Genomic DNA, 26,051 nt, shown 5'->3' on the forward strand with positions numbered 1-26,051 from the left:
TACCATTGTTATGAAGAACATTCAAATCAGCCAACTGCAGACAGTGCTCAAAGTGTTCCTGTGGTTCAGGTCAGATCTGCATGAAACGCCTACAGCATTTAAAATACTCAGGCCCGTTAAACAGTAAAATTCAGAATTCTAGAACAACATACATCATTCTTTCACATGATTGTATGTTTCAGTGAGTTGAAATCTATGTAGAACTAATCAATGTAGCCTTTTTATAATATATACTTGACCAAGGACACATGTGACTTGTCCAGAGTTTCTGCATTAACTTACATCTCCAAATTTGGTAGATGTGCTTGACTGGGACCCGGAAGGTTGGTGGTTCAAGCCCCGTTGTAGCCACAATAAGATCCGTACAGCTGTTTGGCATGCATTGCTCCAGGGAGGATTGTCCCCTGCTTAGGTGAATCAACTGTAAGTTGCTTTGGATATAAGCATCAGCTAAAAATATAATAATAATAATAATAATAATAATAATAAGATTATATTATTGCGGCAATGTGCTCAGGAGTGTGTAATGTGTGGTGTGACTGCAGGACCGACGCAGGACCAATGATTTCCACGTTGCGTTACTGTTACATCCCAGTGTATTATAAGGTTAGATCTAGGGATGTAATTTTAAGGGTACTGTTTGGAGTTTTTGGCTGGGTATTGCCGCGTGCTGGTTTTTCCCTATACAGGTAGGAGTGCATCCTGTTGCCGGGTGACCTGCCTTGGTGGATGTCCATGACGACCGTCGCGGAGGAACCACCTGGCCATGCAGATGCTGCGGAGACCAGGATGCCTTTACGTCGCCCGGAGACGAGGGATCGCGGCGCGACGTGGGATTAAAAGATGCACGACTATATAACAGCTGGACGTCGTCATCTCATCAGAATCGCCATTTGAATCACCATACGAATCATCATTTGAATAATCTTCTTGAGACTCATCTACTTTGAGCCATATTCTCTTCTCGCTCTCCCTTTTGGTTATTTAGGTTTACCACTTTTAGCTATTAATTATCAAGACTATAGAATACTTTATTTAGTCTCACAAGCCCAGCGTTTTCGGTTCTTCTTTTGGACTTACAAGAACCGACCATCGGACGACCTTGGACCGCTGTATGGACTGCCTGGTGAGGCTCTGTAAATAGTTTATAGTTTAGAGTTATAGGTTTAAGCTTAGGATTAAGACGATCATTAACTTGTAAATATTAAATGATTATTTAACCGATAAATCCCGTGTTGCGTTTCAGTCACGCCTTTACATATTACTGTGGTTGTGTGTTAAATGTTACGAACTTTTACACCCATTTGTCTTTGTTACATTGTTGGGTTTCCGTTACGTAACAGTTACCATGACGTGTGCAGTGCAGCGGATCCAAGAAAAAGAAATTAATAAATAACAATAATTAAAAAAGGATAATTTCTGCCCAGCGGTGGCAACGTATGCGAAATGAGCTCTATTCCTCTGAGCAGACAGACAGGTGCTATAAACACTCCTCCTGTTCGCTGACGGGCCCACGCTGTGAGCGTGATGGCTCCACTGCACTGTATCTGCCAGACCAGTCACCTCCCCGGCCCCTGGAGAGACCCTGTGGATCTCAACTCACAGAACAACGCGTGTGCGCAGGTCCCCGTAAGACACTGCCTCCACCCATAAGACACTGCCTCTACCCGTAAGACACTGCCTCTACTCAAGAATCAGTCCCCCGTAAGACACTGCCTCCACCCGTAAGACACTGCCTCCACCCGCACATCAGCTCAAAATGGAGGATTAAAATCAGCGTTAGAGCAGCGGTGATGAGCTGGATTCTCGGCTGGCTGAAGTGGTTCTGAGTTTATGGTAGTCGGTCACTGAACTAATCTATGCTGATAAATGACAATACGCTTTTGCTGCCCAGCTGAAAAAGGATTTCAATAATGTAATTAAGAAGCGACGTTAGGCTGTATAAAACAAAACCATTTGCCTCCCATGGGACTTCAATTGCATGCTTGTGGAGTAAGTAGGCCAATTCACTCCATTCCCCAAGACAAAATGTGGGCCTAACTAATAAGCATGTTCCATTAAAAATTATTACACAAAATAAATGAATCAGTACCGTGTTTAACATATATTTTCTCTGTCCAAACTAAATATACACATTTTTTCATTAATAGTGTAGCCTATGGCTGCAATGATGATCACAACCATTCAGCTCTTATGGCTGGAAAAAGACTATGAGGATTTTGCCATTGAAACAAATGGCAAGGAAAAGGTGAAATACTAATCTCGCCAAAACCATAGAGAGTCCAGAGTTCAAGGCATAACTCTCCCAGCCCGAGAGCAATGTAGGGGTGTAACAACCATGAGTAAAAACACTTGCAAATCCTTAATAAACAACTACAATACGACTGCACATGAGGGAATATGCCTTCTCCCTTCAAATAAACAGTTGCTACACTAGGTCGCTTGCTTGGTTCTGTTTCAAGCCTTCATTCCACATCGGTCATTGTGCTAAAAGAGTCACTTTGTTTCTAGCACAGAGACCTGCCAAAACATCAAGGGTGACATCAACTGAGAATCTGAAGAAAAACTGGAAAAAGAAGATGAAATTGAAGAGAGTGACTCTTATATTAAATCAAAAAGGAGAAAGCAGATTTATAAATATTTATCTGAAGCAGGAATGGATAAATTAATTTAAAAGAAAAGCATTCACAGTGTTTCATGTTTTAAAATTTCATAAAACACTTCATTAGCAGACCGAAAGATAGAGTTTTTGTTTAAATTTAGATTGGAAGCTCAAATTCATTTTACTTTAAAAGGGCGGGTAAAACACATTCTTGAGTCAACTCAAGCTGTTTAAATTGTTTCATAAATAGTTTATTCACTCCCCCCTATTCATACCCATCTTTGGAAATGTCTTTGACAGGTGAACTTTTCTAAAAAAGCTCCAAAGTTCCTGACGATTGGTCACACCCTGGCGACTCAGGAGGGACTACAGCCCTCCACCAATCAGAGCTTCATCCTCATCGACACCCCACAGAGATAGGCCAATCATTTCAGTTGGTTCACACCAAGAACCTACTTTTTCATGCTGAGAGATGGCGCTCACTAGCACCACTGCGGTTGGCTCCAGTGTAGGGAATTCAGTCCCGTTTTCAATGTAAACTCAATGGTACAATTGCGGTCAAAACATGAAGTCAATACTTTTTAAAATTTAGTGGCAATAAGTGTTTTTCTTTCATCTAATATCTCCCCATGTGCTTATTACCTTTAAGTTATTGTGTCATGAGTTCAATGCAGCAGTACTTTGTGGACAAATTAGGGACAGATTCTCTCTCGCACGCTTAGTGAAGGAGCCGCATTGGCTTCCCTACTGCAAAGTCTCTGGCTCCAAATTGTACAACATGGCGGCATGGGTAAACACGAGTTCTGTGGCTTCAAAACACTTTTCACGAGCCCACGAGCTGGTAGCAACTGGCAGCTGGTCGCTGTTGCAAAACATAGTTTGAGCTGGTCAAACCAGGTCAGGCTGGGCCGCTGGTCTGAACTGTTCAACCAGCTACCAGCCATTTCAAAACCAGCTTGAGCTTTTTTTTTTCTTTTTTTTTTTCAGCAGGGCTAACACCCTTGCACTCGAACGCTCCCTCGCTCACTAACCGCACAATACCGTGATTATGCAAGTCAATGGAGTGGAAGAAAATGTTCTAGAAGTTACCATTTGCCAGACACTTATCACGACTCAAAGGCCTCACTTAAAAGAGGAAATTAGTAGGCCCATTACATCTCAGGATTCTTACTGAAGTTAAATCAAATGAATCCATTTTGGGTGAAATGGGGTGGGGGGGGGGGGGTGATTTAATCTGTATCCTCATGCACCTCATCTCCTCTGGGTGACCCATTATAATGTCAGCGTAATTAACTCATGTGGAGAAAGGCTGGACACTGATACTGCAGTCATCACAGTGAAGCAGACGGATACTACACGGGGGCCCCCTACTATAGTCCAATACAGGGCTGCATGACTCCCAGTACAGCTCCTTAGGACAATTAGTGCACACTTAAGGGCTAAAAAAGCAGAATTCATAACTAAAGCTTCAGCGATATAGACTGTGTCACAGTATTTTTCCTTAACTTTCAATCACTATTTTTTTTAAAGCAGGGGTGGCGAAAAAAAGAAGGCCTCTCTATTCATAAACTAGATGGGGAATTATGCCTACTGCAAGCCCACGACAGTCTGTACACACTGGAGGAACACCCTCCCACAAAAAGCTATGAAACTTGGGCAATATTATTTAAATCTATCAGCAGGTAACATTCTGCAGATTAAATTTCATAATGTAAAGACCTCTGAGCATTCTGAAGTCCTGCTTAAGGTATAATGTCATCACGATTCACACCACACACACACCATACCCCAAAAACGGTCCGTTTGCAGAATAAAAAAATCCAATTATTCAAAGTGACATTCTGACAGGGCGACTTCGGTTCACGGTCTGAAACTTTAATGACAGTAACTGCCATTGGTTGGGGCCTTCCTTCCACATTATTCTGCACCTATCTGTGAAACTTAAAAGGACCGCAGAAAAATTCAGCACAATGCTGTCACAGGAAAGTTGCCGGGCCGTTAAGCCTCGACCGCGATCCTGAATTACAAGCAGCAGACTCAGAGATGTGGTACTGACAGCTCTTTCTCTGCCTCCCTCACACTGACGGGCCGCACAACGGCTCGCTCGTTAGGCAAAACCGGCAGGAATAAACTCCCTCAAAATGCAGCCAAGCAATCAGCATCAGATCAAATCAGCTTTCAGCGTCTGAATGCAATGCCAATCATCAACATCTGATGAACATATAGAAAAGTATTTTAAAATGTCAAATTTATTTTTGAAGCCAGTGCATTATCCCATAACTTCATATCTTAATAAAATGGTGCAGACGAGCAGGGTAGTCCATTCTCCTTTATATTTATATTTGTTGCTTTATTCAGGGAAATCGAAAGCAGAAAGGCTAACAGATAGAGAATAGACCACAGCTGAGAATGTGTTAAGACTCCAGACTCCAGTTTGCATGGGAGAGATACCATATCTCTGAAAAGTCAGCTACCCAGTCTCACCAGACTTGTGCCATCTCTTAAATGTGAAATGCTGTCTAGTTACCCCTGACCTAAGCACGACCTTTCAATGAGGGCATCACCAATCAGTTATGGAAATAGAATTTTTTTTTTCTAAACATATCACTGGCCGACACTTACAAATTCTATGAATAAATGCATACTTATGAACATCAGACACTCAGGATGAAGTCATTAATACTTTTACAACTCTCGTTTTTGCCAATTATCCTTCAACAAAAGTCACCCGACAGACATCGTTTCAGGCCGAGGCTAATTAGAGTCACTGCCCGGTGGACGATTCATCAATTTCCTCTTCTCACAGGAAACGGGAATACTACACCTTGAGCTCCGGGCTCCCCCCCCCACTGTACCAGTATTCCCAGAGCACTATTCCCGGCCCATAAGTCACGATGAGGCTGGAGTGGACTCTAAACTCAGTAAACTAGATATATTACAAGTAGAAGCAGAGCAAATTGCCTTCTGGGACAATAAATGGTGTAGGCCGACTGATTTATTAGCGCTGACAAGCAGGCTAAACTAAACAGGCCAGAGAATTAATTTCAGTAAACAGATAAGTAACCAAGTGACCAAGTACCAAATAAAGTAAGAAACAAAGTAACTATTGAATTTATTTTTTTGTATTTATTACATAGAATCCTTACGCTTTATTGCACAAGGGCTTATTTCAGGTGAATTATTGATGGTCAGTTTCAGTCGGGACGAGAGAGCCGTCCCGTATAATTAATCTAGTTTACCACTGCAGCCGAATCTAGAGAACAGGAAGGAAAGCATGTGAAATTTTATAAACTGTTAAGAGGTCGAATTTAACCCCAACCAAAAAGCTTAATCACAAATGAGATCTTACGATAGGAGCTGGTGTCAGGATGCAATCACATGTCCCCCCCTCTTACATAACTTCATGACAATCACCCAGGCCTATGAAGCCTGATTAAATTAAAGCCAGCCTACGTTTTGCACATGACATTATTTTTATTTTCTGCTCAATAAATTTTCAAGACAAGAAAAAAAAATTCACATTCCAAATGTAAAAAAACCACCATATCTGTTTGCACGCTAAACTAACACCGGCACAAACTTATCAGGCAACCTTATCTACAAGAGTGTTTTTTTTCGTTTTTTTGCACAGGGATATTTCATACACAGTCAACGCCCCCCCTTAAAAAACAAAAGTGCCAGTTAATACTTGGTTGGCATAGGTTAGCTAAAACTTTGCATTCAATCTCACTCTATTTCAGGACACGGGGAGTAGTGGTGGATAAAACCTGTCCCTGTCCTGTGACTCTCGTTACCTTCACCACAAAGCCATGCGAGACTCGTAGATGTCGGCTGGCAACCCCTTTCAGAAAGTGTCACCACAAGCACAAGGACTACCTAATGGCTACCAGCCACCACCTCCCCAAATGAGCAGAGACTCAGACAGACAGGTAGAAAGCCTGCCGAAAGTGACACTGAACAAGTTCTGACTCCCTTTGTTAGCGGTGGTGGGAGCCTTTAGCGTATGTGAGAGCCGGATTTACAGTACTTCTTGACAATTAGCAGCAGTCTGCCAGCAGACTTCCTGAAGACGCCGTGACAGCTCCTGAAACCATTATGTCCGCTCCTCTGCCGCTTGAGGAAGGGAAAACTGTAATAAATTAAATAAGGAGGTGAGCCAGACATGGGGGAACAGGGGGTGCCGGCTCAGACGTCCAGGGACAGGGGTGGAATCTGCAAAGATGGCTGTTATTCAGACAGTGCTCAGCAACAACCTGACAGGCAACTGCAAAATAGGAAATACATTTTCATGAACTCCATCTATGCTCAAAAAACAGGCTGTAAAGCGGTTTACATTGAAAGACCCCATCACCACAAGCACAGAAATGCCAGCCCAGGTGTAAAATCCAGCTAGGACCAGCTGGAAATTACCAGCTAGCTACCAGCTGTTTCAAAAACCTAGCTTGAGCTGGTCAAACCACGTTGAGTTAGTATAAAGTTGTCTTTTTTCCAGCAGGGACATGTAACCCCCCCCCTCTCTTCTTAATACACAGCCACAGAAATATAGGCTACATCTTTTTTTATCCTCAAATAAAGAGGGAGATAACAAATCAGGACCCTGTCTTTTTGACACTTGTGTAAACTGCAGAACACAAAGTACTGGATATCAGTTGCTAAGTATAGCAGGCCTGAATCTTTTTACCATAATTAGCCTACATTCAGTGCCAGCTATCACCAATCAAGCCAATGCGGACTGCCAACAGCCAATGAAAAATGACTACTCGACAACACAAAACTTTCCTTTAGCTGTTATTATCATTGTGGTAATTAGTATTAATGATACATCCAGCAAGGAAAGCAACCACAACAAGGGATGACGAGAGCCAAAGGCAAATAAAGGTGCATTTCTAAACAAGATGAAAGCACCTAGACAATAAATAAATACGGGGAGTCAGGAATTGAAAACAGCATTTAGGCTGCACAATCCATTCTCAGAGAAACACAGGAGACACGGTCAAGGGTAAAGGAGTCCTGCAGCTGAACGGTTTAATAGAAAAGGTGGGTGGTTTTGTATGTCCTCAAATTACACAACCAGCCAACAAGCTTGGCAAGCGGCTGCACATTACTAACTGCAGTGTCACCCTGAGGCCGTGACCCTGCCTACTCTTCTCCGATTTCAAAGGGTGTGAGGAGCGCTGAGCCCGACTCCAGCGGTTCCACAGGGAGAAAGCCCCTTATGCTGAATGCTGATCGTAGCTGTAGGCTTAATTTCTACTTTGGGACAGTGACACTGCTGGAACACTCCATCTCACATCGTCAAGTCTCACAAACAACAAATCTCACAAGCATACCTAGTTAGTCTAGAGACTGATTCATATGAAAATATAGGGAGTGGGATATTTCAGTCTCTCCATCCCTCCCTGAAACCAAAGATATGATGCGGATAGTGTGCTTTTTTATGTGTCTGAGCATGATTTCTATAATATTCATATTATATTTATGTGCTGTTGCAATGCAATGCAAAATCAGGGATAGATAGATCATTGCATTTACAGTATATAGGCTACCGCTTTTTCTAGACACTCAAAGCGCTTTACAGTGACGAGAGGGAAACTCTCCTCAACCACTACCGATGTGCAGCACCCACCTGGGTGATGCACGGCAGCCATTTTGCACCAGAAGGCTCACCACACACCAGCTGAGGTGGAGAGGGAGAGAACTTAGCCAATTAAATCAGGGGACGATTAGGTGACCGGTTGAAAGAGCCAGGTTGGGAATCTAGCCAGGACACCAGGGAACCCCCTACTATTTGCGAAGTGTCATGGGATCTTTTAATGACCACAGTGAGTCAGGACCTCGGTATAACATCTCATCTGAATGTCAGCGCCTCCTTCAGCGGTACAGTATGGTACTGTGGCTAAAGAACTGAGCTTGAATCACCAAGGTAGTAGGTTTGACTCAGCTGACTGTAGGTAGGGCACAGCTGTTGTACCCATGAGCTTATAAATGTAGTCATTATCCTGCTGTATGGATAAATTATAAAGATGTAAGCAGGTCAAAATAAGAGTGTCTGCCAAATGTCTAAAATGTAATCTAGTTATGTTCACGATGCATCATGAATCACTACTAATTACCTCTTTTTTGCAATGCATGGTGCTTAATTAGACAATTTATTGCAGATCCTTGTGAACGCTCAATATTGTCTTGCCACTGGCTCTTGATGACCAACAGCTAAAAAAGCCTGCATTGCCGAAGAAGAAAATCCCTTAAGCATTCTGCCAAACATACTGGACGTAAAGGTTAATCTTTCACATAAAAGTATGAAGAATTTCACATCATGAGACACTGGCAAGAAAGTAGGACTATACACCTCTAATTCCGGTCCATGTGTATTTGAACTTGAAATGCCTAGGGAGACTAACCTTGTACAATATAACACAGAGGTATCAAATGATGCTTTGACTGACTGACCCTCAAGATGACCTGTGAGCGGTGACCTGTGAGCCTGTGAATTGACCACATGTGAATTCTTGGTTTGTCCCCAAAAACATTGTAAGTGTGCAAGTGTGGTTACATGCGTTTACAATTCAGACTCTATTATTTATTCTCCAATATGTCCCAATATATCACATGCACACACCTATGCATATGGGTTGGATAGAAATACCAGAAACGCCACACGAAAAGCGACACAGGTAGCGACACAGGTGCGTTACATCAAGTTGAATGCCAATCAGTAGTCCGTGTCCGCTATAAAAATACACTGATAACGAGCTCCAATTCCAAAAAGGCCAAACGGTCGGAAAACCGCAAAATTAGTGTATGTGGCAAAGGGAAGAGTGTCGAAAATGAAGGCAGTGGGCTCAAGTCAAGCTCGTGGGCAGGGACAGACAGGGTAGCCAGTTGCTGTACTCCGATTTAAATACGCTATTTGTTCAATATTTCACATATTTTGCCTGGGCATTTGCAGAGATCTGCATAAACCTTTATCACGAATACCTGAAAATCATTTTTGTCTAGAATGATTCAGGTAACCTACAGAAGTGAAGCCTTCACTGCTACCCGGCAGGCGTGCATTCTTAACTGTCAATATTGACATCAATTCAGATTATGTTCAGGGGTTTTTCCACTTAATTTATCAAGTCCACGATGACTTGATGAAGGTCACTGGCCGTGGATTCAAAAGCCCAGCATCCAATTTCAAATATTAAACGACTGCGCCACCTTCAACGTGGTTTCAACTTCCGTCTTTTTTCTGCTACGCAGCTATGATATCGGCGAATTAAAAGATGGTCAGCATCACAATCACAATTCATTGGTTGCGCTGTGTTCATGTGACTCATATTAAGCCCTTGTCATTGCCATTTGGATGAATCTAGCTGCATTGTGTAACCTTGCATTAGTTTGCAATACGTGCAGATGCTGAATCAAGTTATTGGTAAAGTCCGATTTAAAAATCGTAATACAGCCTACTGGCGTGTTTCATTGCTTCATAAAAATTATTTACGCCACATCTTGCCTACAGCTACGAACTGTAGCCTAGATGGACCGTCTGGAGTCAGTTATTACATCGTTTGCCATTGTAACTTTAAAAAGGTAGCTGGATGGTTGGCAATACGAGCATAGGTAATGCATTTAAATATGCGTAATGCAGGTAGAATCCGTGTCTTCCAATGTAATGTCAATTATTTCATAAGCAAAAGGGCTGCGAGATACGTGCTTGTGTGATTTCACAATAAACAGCCCTGACATCAGCGCTATCCCCTTCTTGAATTTCAAGCCGGAGAACTTTCTGGTTAGTGCCTTGTCAAATAAATCCTCTTTATTATGGTGTTAGGTGCATCTTAACACAACATTGTTATGCCAAAACAGCATGGGGAGGTTTTTTTGCAAAGCGTGGGAACCCCTTAAACAATTGATTCGGGCAATAACCATTTAAAACGTCCTTTACCTCCTCTTGAAGTCCTTTTCAAACGGCTTCAGATACGGATCCATTTGTAGAAGAGTGCTGAACTCAGGAATTGTAACATTATCCGTTGGCTCAGCCATCTTCGCTCAAGTCTATAGCAATCGAGTACCGGCATATACGTGCATAAAAACAAACGTATTTATTGAGCTGTATGTGTAGGTTGTGGCCAGTGGCAAGTGATGATTAACAACGCATTCCGCGATTTGAGCGGATCTGGATCACTCAAATGCGATGAGCCTATCAAAAAGCGGAATGCAACGCATTTCCTGACCGCTTTATAATTTCGCACAATTTAAAAGTCCCCCTGTTTCTTTAAGAAAATAGCGGAAGCGTTTGGAAGGAAGTAAGGTCACCCCTGTTTGAGGACATCGGCACACGGCAAAATGTTGTCCTGGGTTAACTTGTCTTTTCCTACTGGTTGCATGAAAATCATAGTTAACGGGGCTCATTCACTCGTTTGTGATGGTTAGAGGTGACACGGAAGCTTATGTCGTTTATTTAGTTTAGTTTACTACGACAGACCTTACGGAAATAGTTGCTGTATGCAGTGGCTAGCCAGTGTGATAGGTAAAAGCTACCTGCATAGCTACACGTCCTTTGGTCTCTACGCTACGTATTTTTGAAAACATTCAAATTTATTTTTCATTGCCAGTTGACATACACCAATATTATAATGGACCTAAAATGGGAGCACTGTAGAGTCTTGCTTTGTCTGGCCCGTTTTGGTAACCGATCAGTGTTCGCTAAACATGGAAGGTACAGTAGCAGGTTGATCAGGTAAATTACCAAGCTAATCAATTAAGTTTGTTGGCTAGACTAGGTGACAATCATACGTGTCATCTGTGTGGTTTCCAGTCGAAGTCAAATGGCTGCAGCGATTTAATCTGATTTAAGCTCAGCGAAGGGGAACGTACTCGTGATTTATTTTATAGTGAGAGCATATGTGTCTTTGGGATGCAAATCGTCATCTTAACTCTTACTGAATGCGAAAATGTTGATTGTATTTATTCTATTTCTGAAATCAGAATAACAATATTTAAGATGTAGCCAAAGATCTTGCTTCAACGTCTGTAATTTATTTATTTATTTATTTATTTTATACAGTCTGCCTGCAACTGTGCTGCTTTGGCCAGGACATTATTGGATAATTTGTAATCTCATTGAGGGTTTCCTGGTTAAATGTATGTTTTAAATGGTTAAAAATCCGTCCTGCACCCTCTGCTAAATTTTCTGAATACATTCTCTGTAATGGGGAGGTGGTTATTATCTTGGTCACATGATTGTTTTTTGTTTTGTTTGTTTGGATGGGGGCGTTATCTGAATTGCAATGGATCCTGTATTTAGGAGGAAGACCTTTTTCTGATAAACCTTTTAGCAGTTGGAAAATGGAAATGTTTGGTCTGCCCCCGCTTATGCTCTCAGACATAGGTGTAATGACTTGTGCAATGACTGCAGTGACTTCAAAGAGTTTTTCAGTACAGTTTGACTCCCATCTTCCTTTCATCCGTCAGCAGAAGGCCCATGACTTAGAGTGGGAGGCTTTAATATTAGAAAAGCACACCAGACAAGTCTGTGCCCCAAAGAGCCATGGTTCAGGCTCTGTCTGGTACTGAAGGTAACCTTCTGAAAAATGACTCTTCATAGGCTGTTTTGGTGCATCGTGCTGCCTGCAGAAATGTTATAATGGAGGTAAATTGTGGTCCTGTGATAAATTTAGGTTCTGGTTTCTAAGGGTACTGTTACTGTCAATGGTTGGCATTTATATAGCGCCTTTATCCAATATGATGCTTCTCATTCACCTATTCATACACACTCACACACCGACGGCGATTGGCTGCCATGCAAGGCACCGACCAGCTCGTCAGGAGCATTTCGGGGTTAGGTGTCTTGCTCAGGGACACTTCCACACTGCCCAGGCGTGGGATCGAACCAGCAACCCTCCAACTGCCAGACGACTGCTCTTACTGCCTGAGCCATGTCGCCCCCAATACTGTAATGGGCTCACTTATTTGAATGTGTAACAGTAGTTGCATTGACTTGCCTTTTTTTTTTTTTTTTTCTGAGCTAACAAAACTTAATCTAAGTAACTATCCCTTGTTGAAGAAGCTAGCAATAGCATTGTGTAACTATTACTCTACATTAAGTAGAATGCATGTTGGAGCCAACTTGAATTCCGTTGTATTATATTTCAATTGTTGTATTCAGTTGTGGGTGCTGTGGCGTAGTGGGCAGTACTGTTGCCTCACAACAAGAATGTTTTGGGATCAAGCCGAATCTGGGGCCTTTCTGTGTGGTGTTTGCATGTTCTCCCTGTGTCTGTGTGGGTTTCCTCCAGGCAGTCCGGTTTCCTCCCACAGTTCAAACACATGCAGATTAGGGATTACACATGAAAATTGGGTCATTGGCTAACTCTGGTGCATTTACATTGATGTGGAAACTGAAAATGTTGATTAATGTACACTGTCCCTGATAAATTTTCTTTTGGAAAAATAAAAAAATAAGTTGTTGGGGGCAGCCAATATGCCTAATGGCTAAGGTGCTTGGCTGGGCCCTGGAAGGTTGGTGGTTCACGCCCCTACCGCAGCAATATCAGGGGCCTTTAACCCCACATTGCTCAGGGGGATTAGATACATAACCGTAACTTTGCCATCAGGGCAGTACATTTCACAGGCCGCTAGCAGAGGTAGGCTGAGCACAGCCAGTCCTCCAGAAGCTGACCGAAACCCACCCTCCCTGGGTGACGATACTGCTGTGTCTGTGCCAAGCTGCTGGGCTGCTGGCTACAGCACACACAGGCCCTGTCTGCAGCCCACACCAGACTGCAGGGCTCGTCCACTCACTGGAACACTGTCGTAATGGAAAGGCCCGCCCAGTGCTCCCATCCTGAAGCTCCCATTTCAACATCGCATGCTCGGATCGCTGCTGGCAGCTGCTGTTCCCGTGTCCTGCTTCAGAGGTTGGCTCGTTGGCAGGCTCTGAGGAGCGATGCCAGGGTCTCAGTACACAAAACTTTCTCCCTGCATTTGGATTTGTAACTGCCACCAGCAGAATGTTTCTCTGACTGGTTCTGGAGCAGTGCTGTTCTGGCACAATGCTTCTCTGACTGGTTTTGGAGCAGTGCTGTTCTGGCACAATGCTTCTCGGACTGGTTTTGGAGCAGTGCTGTTCTGGCAGAATGCTTCTCTGACTGGTTTTGGAGCAGTGCTGTTCTGGCAGAATGCTTCTCTGACTGGTTTTGGATCAGTGCTGTTCTGGCAGAATGCTTCTCTGACTGGTTTTGGAGCAGTGCTGTTCTGGCAGAATGCTTCTCTGACTGGTTTTGGAGCAGTGCTGTTCTGGCAGAATGCTTCTCTCACTGGTTTTGGAGCAGTGCTCTTCTGGCAGAATGCTTCTCTCACTGGTTTTGGAGCCGTGCTGTGCTTAATACAGTGCTGGTCCTGGCAGAACGGCAGTGCTGTTGAATGTGTGCGGGTAATCATGTCGCTCTCAAAATGCTCGAATGCGTCTCAATCCCCTTCTATGGGGCGAGTTTGAAAGGGCCATCTCTGTGCCGAATTTGCATTTTGAAGCCACATTTTCTCACACAAAATGTTTTTGTACTGTACATGTGCAATGTACTGGTGAGTGATCGGGGAACACCTCTCCCCTTTCTAAACCCAACAAACCCTCTTGCGCACTGTAAGAATGCACAGACCTGTCTCTAATGTTTGCCCATGCCATTTTCCCACCACCTCCAAGACTGTCTACAATCAGTATTTACTATGTAATTATAATTTGTTATTTAGCCGATGCTTTTATCCAAAGTGACTTACTGTAGATTCAACTAAGTGGGGGAAAATCCCACCTGGTCCAATGTGGGGTTAAGGGACGCACTTAACCTTCAAAGCACCAGACCTGCTGAAAACCATCAGCTGCCCTGCAGTGTGCTAAAGCCCCTGTGAAGGCCTTCTTCTGAAAGTGTTTGCTTCACCTGATCCAGCTTTAGGTTTTCCTGGACTGTGATCAGTCATTGAATTCCTCATTGGTTGGAGATCTGTGCTAAAGCCTGCTCTCAGCCAGACACTTAGTTCCTGAGGGAATTCTGGGCCAGTGAACAAAAGCATTCCTGATTCCATGGATGTACATTTGTATTTAAAAACCAAGAATTTTCTAATTTTTGTAGACATTGAAATTCAGTATCCTCTAGACAGAACTTCTTTGTAATAGTGTTAAGCATAGATCTGCTGTATATGTGTACAGAAACATATGAAATTACATAATTTTCTAAAAAAAATATGCTCCTACCAACAGGCATTATACATGCATTCTAAATCAAAACAACAGCAAGAACAAACAGTAATTTTGGTTCAGGTATTTTTTATTGTTATGAAACATCACAAATCATGTGTGACAGATGGATGAATATTCTTAGTGAATTCATAGTACTATGTTCATTCTAATGGAGAAACCTTGAATGCCTATCTGAAGAGATCTGCTCCGTTTCAATAACCATATCCAATATGCTCTGTGCCAGACCCAATATTCATTTGAACTGTGTTTGCTCAAACGTTATTTACTGAGCTTTTACATGGTGAATTCAAAAGAACTGAACACATGAGTGAGCACATTAAAACACCACAACAAACAGGTCAACAGGAGAAACAACAGTGAAAGTCTGGATAATTACCAGCAAACATTGTACTCTGTCATGAAGTGGAAAGTGTCCTCAGTAAGTGATAAAAGGCTTTCAAATGTATTTAGTTCCTCCAGCCTAGAGACCCAGCAGACCTTATTGTGGTGGATAGTTGGTAAAGCGCAATCTTGGCAACCACTTGAGAACCTGGCTACATTTGATTGAAAGGTTTTCTAGCCAAATAGGGTGAAGCCTATATCCAGGTAAAACCTTTGGGCTGCTGTAAATCCTCTGATTAATATTCTGGGTCCTCAAAGCAGACTGATTATTGATAACTTTATCCTACACTGAAGTGATAAGAACAGGACTGATTCAGATTTCATATTATGTATTCATAAAGACCTGTGAAAGATTTGCACATAGATTCTTTGAAATTTGAGCTCTGCAAAAAGTGATTTGAGTTCACACACTGATTCTCGAGATGTGTTCTATTGGGGTTGTTTTACAGCCTGGTATTTTCCATGATTCTTAAAACCTGTCCAGATTTCTTTTTCACTTTGTAAGATACATTTTAATCATATCATAGGAGGTTCATCTGATGCAACATTTATGTCCATAGTATACTGCTTCCATGAATCCTGTAGATGTTTGTTTTCATACCTGAAGAACATGAGAGCGAGAATAACAGTCTTAAATAAATGTATTCTCTCTCTCTTTCTCTTTCTCTCCTCTGCCTGTCATCCTGCTGATTTATGCACTCATAAGTGATAGCAATATAAGAGTGAGACTAGAACATTAGATAATTGCTAAATCTTCCATTTACTCTACCATGACCGTTCATTAGTGAGCGGTCGTTTTCACTACGGTGACATAAGAGTAACACACTTGAAAAGAACGCGCGCGAGAGAGAGAGAGGGAGAGCAGACGCTTTTGTAATATTTAGTATATAACATTTGTTCTTTATTCAGAGAGGAAGTGATGGGATGATAAAACAGAAGGAGAGATGCAGGGGGTCCCCCCCCCCCTGTAGCGGGGGACGTGTATACAGCTACAGAACGAGCTGTCCTCTGGCCTTTGCCACCTGTCTCTCCAGAACAGCAACAAGCCCGTCTCTGGATAAAAGGGAACGTCTGCATGAGAACATCCTGTGTATGTATAATGTAGTTCCACCTGAACACCTGACACGTACTGTAGCATAAGCCCCCTGCTGTGGAACGGCAAGAGTACCTTTTGTGGCTGCAGTGAGTTTTCACTTTTTAACTTTATTCACTTTTTTTTTTTTTTTAAGCCCATAGGTGCCCCTTGCAATCACAATCTCCCACCGCCCTGCACCCAGGTCCGCTCGCAAACACCCACAAATTCCCCTCCCGCCCCACTTCGCGATCCCCAGCCTGTCATGTTTTCTGTACATCACCCCCCAAATAGTGTATAGCTGTGCTGAACAAGTCAGAGGACCAGTGTTGCCTCTGTAAGAGGTGTCACTTTACAGCACCAGGGCTGTTCAATGAATAGCTGATATCGGCGCTCACCTATGGCAGTGCTTCTCAAACTCACTCCAAGCACAATCACAATCCCAGATTTTTAACAAGCTGTTAATATTTCTAAATTAGGTGCTTATCATGTTTATTTATATTACGTTACAGGCATTTTAGCAGTCACTCTTATCCAGAGCAACATGCAATAAAGTGCCAAACCATTTGCGCTGAAAGACCCTAGAGGGTAGTACAGTTTCCACAGTGACCACATAGATAAAAACTTAAAACTTATGTCTGAAATCGCTATGCATGCCATGAGGAATAAAAGTCCCCTGTTAATAATGGAACACATTGTGTTACTGACTGTCAGCGACAATCTGCACCCCAAGTCCCCAGCCCACACCCCCTAGTGCTAGCTCTTTGTCTTTCTAAAGAACAGCAGGCAATACACCCACAATTCATACTTTATTCAGTATTTGTTTTTAAAGAACAGCATGAAATCCTCCTGCTTTTAGTGCCTTTATTACTTTATTTGGGTAGGGGGAAGTAGCAGTGGCGTACAGGTGGGTACGGGATCACAGTCAAGTGGCACAGCCAGGACTCAAACCCGCAGCCACACACCAGGCAGGGAATTGGCAGTAGACGGGATTGAAATTCGGCAGCCCCACGGACTGCTCCAGGGTGTGGTCCTGGGAGGAGGATGTTCACACGGTGTCAGTCCAGCGCTTCAGCTGAGGCAGGGAGCGGGGGATGGAGTAATGCACAGTGTGGCGTGTAAACCTGGCACAGTGTGGCTTCACATCTCCCCCTGTTTCAGAGGACCTCTCCTCCCATTGCTACCTCTGTCCTGCAGCTGTGGGTGTCTGGGGAGGTACATGTACATGACTGGGACCTGGAGGGTTGGTGGCTCAATCCCCGGTGTAGCCACAATAAGATCTACACAGCTGTTGGGCCCTTGAGCAAGGCCTCTAACCCCACATTGCTCCAGAGGGGGATTGTCCCCTGCCTAGTCTAATCAACTGTAAGTCGCTTTGGATAAAAGTGTCTGCTAAGTAACTAATATAATGTAAAAGGAGGAGGAGCAGGAGGACAGCCGAGACTCCTGGAGCGTGGAAGGTGGAAGGTCTCTGCTGTACTCCCGCTCTCTGCGTTCTGGATTAGCACCTCCTCTGCTCCTCCTAATGGGACCCCTGGGCCACGCGGAGGAAGACATTTTTTTCATCTTTGTTTTTTTTTTATTCCTTTGGATAGACTGCTGGTGATGTTTAAGAAAGAGAGGTAGAGCTTCACAGCTTGAGCTCACAGGTTGAGTAGGAGGCTGTGTCTTGCTGTGCGCTGTTGTAGTTATACAGCTATTTAAATTAGGTCCCCTATTATTTTATATACAGTAAGGAATAAAGGGATGCCGGTATATTATGTGTGCATATGCCTGCGGTGGTTTTGTGGCCTCAGGCAGAGTTAAAGGCTCCCATCTCCAGAAATCATTTAATCATCCTGCACAAGGATAACATGCCTCACATGAATATTAAAACTCAAATGAAACTGTAATGACGACGATATGAAGTTTTAGAGACAAATAATGATCTAATGTAATTTTGTTCCACCATTTTATCTTGTCCCATTTCTGGCATCTGTGCTGAAAAGGAATATCAGTGAATAACTCTGAAATACTGTATATCACAGTTCATTGCACCATAAGCGGCCTATGTTACTAAAGTCAACAATGCCCTTCATTGTAAAATGTGACTTTCAAGAGAACAATGCCCTTCATTGTAAAATGGGACTTTTGCGGAATCTAAATTGTAATTTTTCGATGACGTGAAATCGCAAAGAATTTATACTCTTTGTCGTTGTGTCTCCACAGCACACCGATTCTATCGCAAACTCTAGTTGTGCAACCGCTATTTCCGCGTGAGTGCGTCCCCGCAGTTTAGAAGGACGATCCACACGCTTGAGGTTTGACAGATTGGTGAAGACGGCCTGTGACCTGCCGCTCCCGTTGATTTGTCGTTGTGGTCGGCAGGGCGTTTGGGCAGAAGCTGGAGTCATGCGTCGTTCCCGCTTTGTTCAAATAGACTGCGTATGCTAATCACTCTACTCCGCCGCGTTGCTCTGAACTGCAGACGTTACGCTCGACATGTTAAAGCAAACGTTTATTTAAGCAGGCGTTCAAGGACTCGAGGACGTGCACTGCTTAAAGCGACATTAAAAAGCGGCAAATGGCTAATTATCATTTCAACCGGTGAAGTACAAGTCATGGACTCGCGATTCTCGGGGCATTTAAAATAACATTTTCAACGAGGTAGAAGGCTGGTTGAATATTCTATCAAAGTGGCAGTACACAACTCAGAATATTTAGGATGCAAAGTGCATACATAGTATCTCACTTATGCAAGTCACACACTAGGTTAAAAAAAAATAAAAAATCTATTTCGCCATATGGCTATGTCTTCACTATTCATGAAGCATGATATGTTTAAGAAAATACAGAGTGAATACTTGTGCATTATTATTGACATTGTGTATTCTTTATAGGACATGGCTTAATCCCTTAAGAATCTGTCACATCAGATATAAATACAATTAAACTCAATTTATTCCATATGGTGTAAAACCTTCTATAAAGTCAAAGTCGAGGCTCCTTCCCATGGGAATCTTTGATAAGACAGCCATATGGCGGTTCTTTGATTGCAAAGCCTCCAATCAATATGCACACATTTTTGATGTGTGCACTAAAGGGTTTTACGCTGAGATTTCCAGTGAAGGCCGAGAAGGAGCAAGGTAACATTCGTGCATGGCAAATAGACCCTGTTTATCCCTGTCTAACCCCAGCGAATCAATCACTGACTAATCTAGTAAATTTCCCAATGATGTTTGATGTCTGACGAGCGGTTTGTTTTAATGTCTCGTTCTATGCTGGACATCTGTGGAAGAGGGCAGTACATGTATAAGATGATGCCTTGCATACCTTTTAAACTTTATACATTCTTTTGTTTGCGTTATCCTGGAATAACTGTATGCAGTATTGTCCAATTTGTGGAAGACAGCCAATCAGAGGTAATTATTTCCTCTCTCGGCTGAGGGGCTCTTGAGCTTAAAATAGAGGAGGCTGAAATCTTCCTTTCATTTATTTTTCTTGATTAATAAGTGTGCCAATTATCCAAAATGATTAATTGGCAAGTAATCCTAAAACTTTCTTTTAATGTTTGTAATGTGTCTCACCTTAAAACATTCGCTTTTTGCACATCTTGTGAGAGAATGTTAATGATAAGACCCACAATTGTGTGAGACATAATAAGACAGATAGAGAGAGTTCAATTTAATAGTCATTTTTAATTATTACAAATAATACACTTTAAACGAGATAAGTCATTGTGTCCTTGAAGCCAAGAGTAATACTGCAATTTAAAAATAATATTGGGAATAATAGCTGTTAAATACTCAATAATCATCTAATTAGCCTGTTGAAATGTTGAGAAAGGGAATGATACAGAAGTGCGTTGTTTGAGAGTAATGGACGGATTACAGATGAACTTTCTGTCTCCTCTGTTTCCAGCTCATCGGGTATGTCAGTTGCCAGAATGGGACTCCACAGACGCTGGGATTGGGTGCCCGCCCACGGATGCCAATTGCACGAGCAAACTGTGTGTAAGCACAGAGGACAACCAATTGGCCACACACACACACACACACACACACACACACACACACACACACCATCACACACACACACACACACATTTTTACGACATCCCGGCCTGTGATAATCCAGGACCCCTCTCCTCGATCTCCCCCGCTCTGCCCCGGTCCCTCCCTGCACTTCTCGGCAGGATGGTGTGACTCGTTGGGGCCCTGCCGGTCCCTGTGTACCCGGGTGTTAAATTGAGTCTGTGTGGTGTTGGACGGGCTCAGAGTCCTGGCACCGGACGGATCCAGCTGTAAACGAGGCTTGCCGTCGCAGGAGACCAGGCGAACAGCTTGTCTGTAATATCAGCAACAACCGGTGGACCTGTGGTGGGGAGCTGGCAGGGTTTAACAGAGCAACGCTGGCACATTCTACATTCACATCAACGGACCTCTGGACCACCTGCAGCCCGTCAGCACAACAACTGAACCATTCCTGATGTAGCCAGGAATTTTGTTTTGTTGGGGGGGTTGGGGAGTTGGGGTGTGCACGCACACACATACACACAAACACACACAGACACACATTCTCTTGTTTGATTAAAATCATTACAAATATAATTTACCACAAAATAAGACTACTAATGCTAAGACTAATAACATACTCAGGTGTCCAGCTGGCCTAAATCCAGCTATGACCAGCTTGACATGACCAGCAACCCGCTGTTTCAAAACACAGCTTGAGCTGGTCAAACCATGTTGAGTAGAGAGCCGGTATGAACTGGTCTACCAACAACCAGTTGTTTTAAAACATAGCTTGAGCTGGTCAAACCATGTTGAGTAGAGAGCCGGTATGAACTGGTCTACCAGCAACCAGTTGTTTTAAAACATAGCTTGAGCTGGTCAAACCATGTTGAGTAGAGAGCCGGTATGAACTGATCTACCAGCAACCAGCTGTTTCAAAACATAGCTTGAGCTGTTGTTTTTTTCAGCAGGGTGGCCGTCTCGACATCCAGACGAGGCTCCTCAGCTGCCACCTTAGCACCCCTGAGCTCCGATAGCAAAGTCATTCCTCCTTGAGCCCGTCCTCCATCATCCAAGGGTACAACTATCCCATAATTCTGTTCATCCTTGAGAGGGTTCTTGCTGCGTGGGCGGCACTGACAGGACGCCTTGGAAGAACAAGCTCAGAAGTTCAGAGAACAGAACATCGACTGCAATTTTCTACCCTGAACAAAATGGCTGCTGTGAACGGCAGGGTGTCTTTGATCAGGTTTTCAGCTCTTCCATACGTGCTGCCTTCATCCGTACAGACGTGTCTCAAGCCTGCAAATCCACACATGAAAAATACACCTCACAGTTATTTATTTGTATTGATCTATTGTTTAACCAGGAATTGGTTTATCTCAGATGAAAGTCTCTCTCTCAAGTGAGACCTGGCCATGTTGGCAGCAGCACAAACGCAATGTTTCAGTTAAAAGTGACAGAATGAAAAGATGGAAAAGTCACATACATTATCACACGTATGTGCCGTTACTTCAAAAAGCTGCGAGATTGCACAGGTGACCAGAACACCTGGCTGGCAGGCATTGCCGCAACATTTGAGTCTGCTTTTGAATTTTAACATCTGATCTCGAGCTTCAATCCTCTGGTAGATGGAGTCTTAATGCCGAATGTAGAATCTTTCTTCTCGAAGCCATAGAAACACACTACACACTATAATATGGATCAATCTTTCAGTCCCTAAAGGGGGGTATTTTCCATTTATATTCCTTTTCAAAAACTTCTGCAGGCAGGAAAAAATAGCAGTTAACATTTCAACTGAAAGTATGTACAGTTTAATCAGCAGGATCTTAACTTGAATAAATTAGTTTGCATTGCCTGGGAGACAGACAGTATTTAAATAATTATGGCTTTATTTTTAAGACACACGTGAGATGTCTTAAAACAAAATGCCAACATTTTGCTGTACCACGCATCACAGATTAATGTTCAGTGTTGTCAAAAGCTTCATTACCTACGATAACCTGCCCATCTGTGCAGATTGGATTTATTTTATAGTGTCTGGGGTTCTGTGTTAAGAAGCCTTTATGTCACGTGTGATGGCCTTTATGTGAGCTTCTCCTGTATGCATATTTTCATGATGTCACCCATTCATCACTGTATTAATTATTAAAAATGTAATTGGTAATCTAAAGTGTTTCAACTATGGAACAGTTACAGTCAAATGTGTGTTCTGTGGGGAAACCACTGGTGAAACTAACTGACTTTTTAAAACCTTAAAAAATAGAAATTGTCATTATTCTCGCAGTTACAGGCAGAAACTGGAGACAGGAGCGACTCTAAAACTCGTTCTCAAAGGTCAAGGAAGACAGACATTTCTCCTCATTTATTTCTGCTCAGTGAAAATGCATTTTCCTGTATTAAAATAGGATCTGACATTTTTGCCTCATAACAATTAATGTTGTGAAAAGCCACTGAACCTTGTCAAACTCAGCAACAGCAATGTCTCCAAAGTTTTTATTATTCAGACAACGCACTCTCGCTAAGCATTCTGGGATTTTATCATTTTTTACTCAGCAAGTAAGTAAGTAGTAAGTATCCAAAAGTAAATCATACATACATACGTACATACATACACTTACACACACACACACGCACGTGCATCACATCAGTCAGGGTCGTTGGAATCATCCAAATTCTCCCAACACCTCATTATATGACAATGAGGGTCTCACATTGGGGAAATGTAATCTCTTTGGTGGGGGGCACTGGCTTCGGAGAAGAACCCAAAGTAATTGTTTCTCATCTGCTTCATTCATGTTAAGCGATTGTGAAATGGCCCTCTGGCGATGAGGCCATGTTAATTTGCCAGAGCCGGTTCAAGGTCAAGGCTTCAGCCGTGAAATGATTTGGTTGGTGGGACAGCCAATCCCGATCCATTAGCCTCTAATTCTATGAAAGTGTCCTTAGATTAACTCGGGTGTGTGTCTTCTGTAAACAGCAGTCACCTCTGTGACCGAGACCTTGGGTTTGTATTCCACTGCTGTTTGTCTGTGGCCGCACATGCCCTCTGTGCTTCACCAGATGTGAGCATTATTTTCTTTTCGTTTGGTTTTCCTGTAAATTCTTTATGTAATAAGTATATTTCTGTCTATGATTCCAGAAACTGCTAATCTGAAATTTATGCGCCAAACTAGTGAATTTAGATGAAACCAAGTAAAAAAAGATTTGCACAAAGTCTTTTGCGGTCATGTTGTATTTGGGTCATGAGTTGGGAGATCTGATGTGACACACGGATCCAGATCCAAGGAAGGACCCAACACCTAGCCAATCTCAGAGGTCACCTGGGGCTCTTCCCTGCCCACCTCCCCCGAAAGATATGAAGTAAATTAAAACAGCAGACACCTGTTCTTCTGCACTTCGAATGCCATTTATTTTCTGCATGTATTTAAAATGATTTCTTATTTTAAAAAATCCATATGGCGCATAGAATTATTATTTATTTTTTATATTCGACTGTAGAAGAAGTTCATTATCGCCTGTCATGATACATTTTATAATAGACCTCGGGTCAGGAATGCATAACTGATAATATATTAAAATTATAATAAACCCCCAGAGCCACACAGTATTTCATAAATCTAAATTAGACATATAGATCAAAAACATGAACCTGGCATCTGTAACTAATCAGTGATTTAAAAATAAAATGAAAAATAAATAAAACAATTTCCGTCTTCATTTCACCTCTCATTTATTTGAGCACTATTTAGTTTAAATCTAGTGTCCTGGGTCAAATGTCATTGTTTCAGATTCAAACTTTTCTGTGCTTGATTGATTTTGCCTAGTGTATTTGAGCCGACCAAGTGGACCAGTAGGTGGAGTTTGCATATGTTGTGTTTCTTAGGTTCCAATACACCGGACAAGCTCATTATAGTGTAGAAAAGTATTTGAATCCAAAACATATTCGACCCTGGTCTGATCGCGACTACGCACTAGTACCCACAGAATAACTATTTTGGCAGAGTTGAAAAACAAGTTATGCACTCTGTATTTAAAATGTCCTCAGCTGTTTTCAAACTTCAAAATCATCCACAGCCTTTGAACACTTTCACAAATGCAGGGCCAATCAGGAGAGTTAATCTTCTAATTTCGGTGTCTTAATGTATTTCAAAAAGGGAGGAAAAAAAAATCGTATTGAATATTTAAAAAATCCCAGCCTTGTTCCCTGGAGTGTCTGAAGCGTGTTGCTAAACCGGAGCGCTTGACATAACTGAGGTTACTCAACTGGTTTTCAAATGTTCAAACAGTCGATGCAGGGGAGGTTTCAAAGGCAGTAGTCATCTGTTCCAACCCCCACCTCTTGTGTGAGTATGGACATGATCCAATTAAATCAGTGAAGCAGGGATTAATGGAGAGCTTGAAGCTTTCAGTCCGGCATAACTTCCGTCAATTCCACGTGATCATAACTGATTGGCGGATCACGTGGCCCATTGTGGTGGGATTCTTCAGAAGTCAAACTCCTTTGTCCTTGATGTTTCTGTCTTATTGACAGGTTTAAATCAGAGCGAAAGAGACGCTGAACAGTGCCTGACCGAGAGCTCAAAAATCCAAGCCTCAGCGAAAAGAGGTTAAGGGCCAAGAGAGCTGCTGGAATGAGGACTAAAAACATGTCAATTCCTGGAGCGAGATCCATAATCAGCCACTCAAGTCGGCAGTTGAGGGAGATCAGTTAACCTCTCAGAACATTGCAGGCGACTTGACTTAAAAATAATCAGATACTGAGTGATTTTTAATGGCGGGCACTTTAACTGCTCTGGTTTTTGGGGTTCTCCTCTCCCACACCTGCTCCAGGAGTCTCCTGGGTGATCTGCATGGCTGTTCTGCTCCCTGGTTAGAGAGTATGTCGGGGTTCTGTATTACTTGCATCCAGTGTAAACTTCTCCTATCCCTCTCTCCAAACCCCAGGTGCCATACTGCACTGAAAGATAGGCCCTTCCACGGCCCAGGAACGTTCTAGCGTGTTCTACCATCAAGCTCAGACTGGTGGCATTCATCTACCCTCTGAGCAGATGTATAAAATGCGTGTGAGGAATGATAACTACACTAGTCTGTATTTGCATCTGTGTGTCAACTAGGCAGCATATGGTTTAGGTGCTTGTCTGAGACCTGGATGGCTGCTGGTATCCACAGTAAGATCAGTGCAGCTGTTGGACCGTTGAGCAAGGCCCTTAACCCCACATTGCTCCAGGGGGGCATTGGCCCCTGCTTTGTCTAATCAATATAAGTTGCTTTAGCTAAAAAGAAATCTGTTCAATAACTGTAATATAATATAACTGCAGTCTCCTTTACAGTGAAGACTGTGGTGATCAGGACAGAAGGGAACTGCAGCACAATTTGTGGTTAAAGTGAGTTAGAGGTTATATACCCAGCTACATGTGTGCTGACAAGTACAGCCACATTTACAGACAGACACATAGAATAAATATGCAGATGGCATTTACTCTTCTGTACATCTGAACGTAGATCACACATGAATGTACATCTGATTCCTGAGCGCTAAGCACACACCTACAAACGCGACCACACAGACACCTGCGCTAAATTAAAATTCTGGGCCAACACGCCCGCCCTGAATATATCTGTGAGATGGGGTGGGAAGTAATGAAGGGCAGGAGGATGTTGTAGTACAGGAGGGCGGATCAAGACTGAACAGAGCCTACCCCCACCAGGGCTGTGTGCAGACATGTTGAGGTGTATCTGAGCACGGGCCTGATCCCCACTGAT

The 26,051-nt window shown here is 42.8% G+C and overlaps 1 protein-coding gene across 2 annotated transcripts in view; it reads right to left on the bottom strand.

Moving 5' to 3' along the window:
- The window catches only part of LOC133108412 (1,4-alpha-glucan-branching enzyme-like), a 117,576-nt gene extending 106,838 nt beyond the window's left edge, over nucleotides 1-10,738 (bottom strand). Inside the window, exons 1-2 of one of the 2 annotated variants that reach the window (XM_061217923.1) lie at nucleotides 10,533-10,738; nucleotides 6,630-6,731 (exon numbers count right to left, since the gene is read on the bottom strand). In XM_061217923.1, coding sequence (XP_061073907.1) covers nucleotides 6,630-6,731; nucleotides 10,533-10,630 — 200 coding nt within the window. In that variant the 5' untranslated portion in view covers nucleotides 10,631-10,738. The remainder of the gene's footprint in view (nucleotides 1-6,629; nucleotides 6,732-10,532) is intronic. The other variant, XM_061217924.1, reaches the window with a different exon arrangement.
- Between the last annotated feature and the right edge of the window lie 15,313 nt (nucleotides 10,739-26,051).

Source organism: Conger conger, chromosome 13 (assembly GCF_963514075.1).
Source record: "Conger conger chromosome 13, fConCon1.1, whole genome shotgun sequence".
NCBI classification, from domain to species: domain Eukaryota; kingdom Metazoa; phylum Chordata; class Actinopteri; order Anguilliformes; family Congridae; genus Conger; species Conger conger.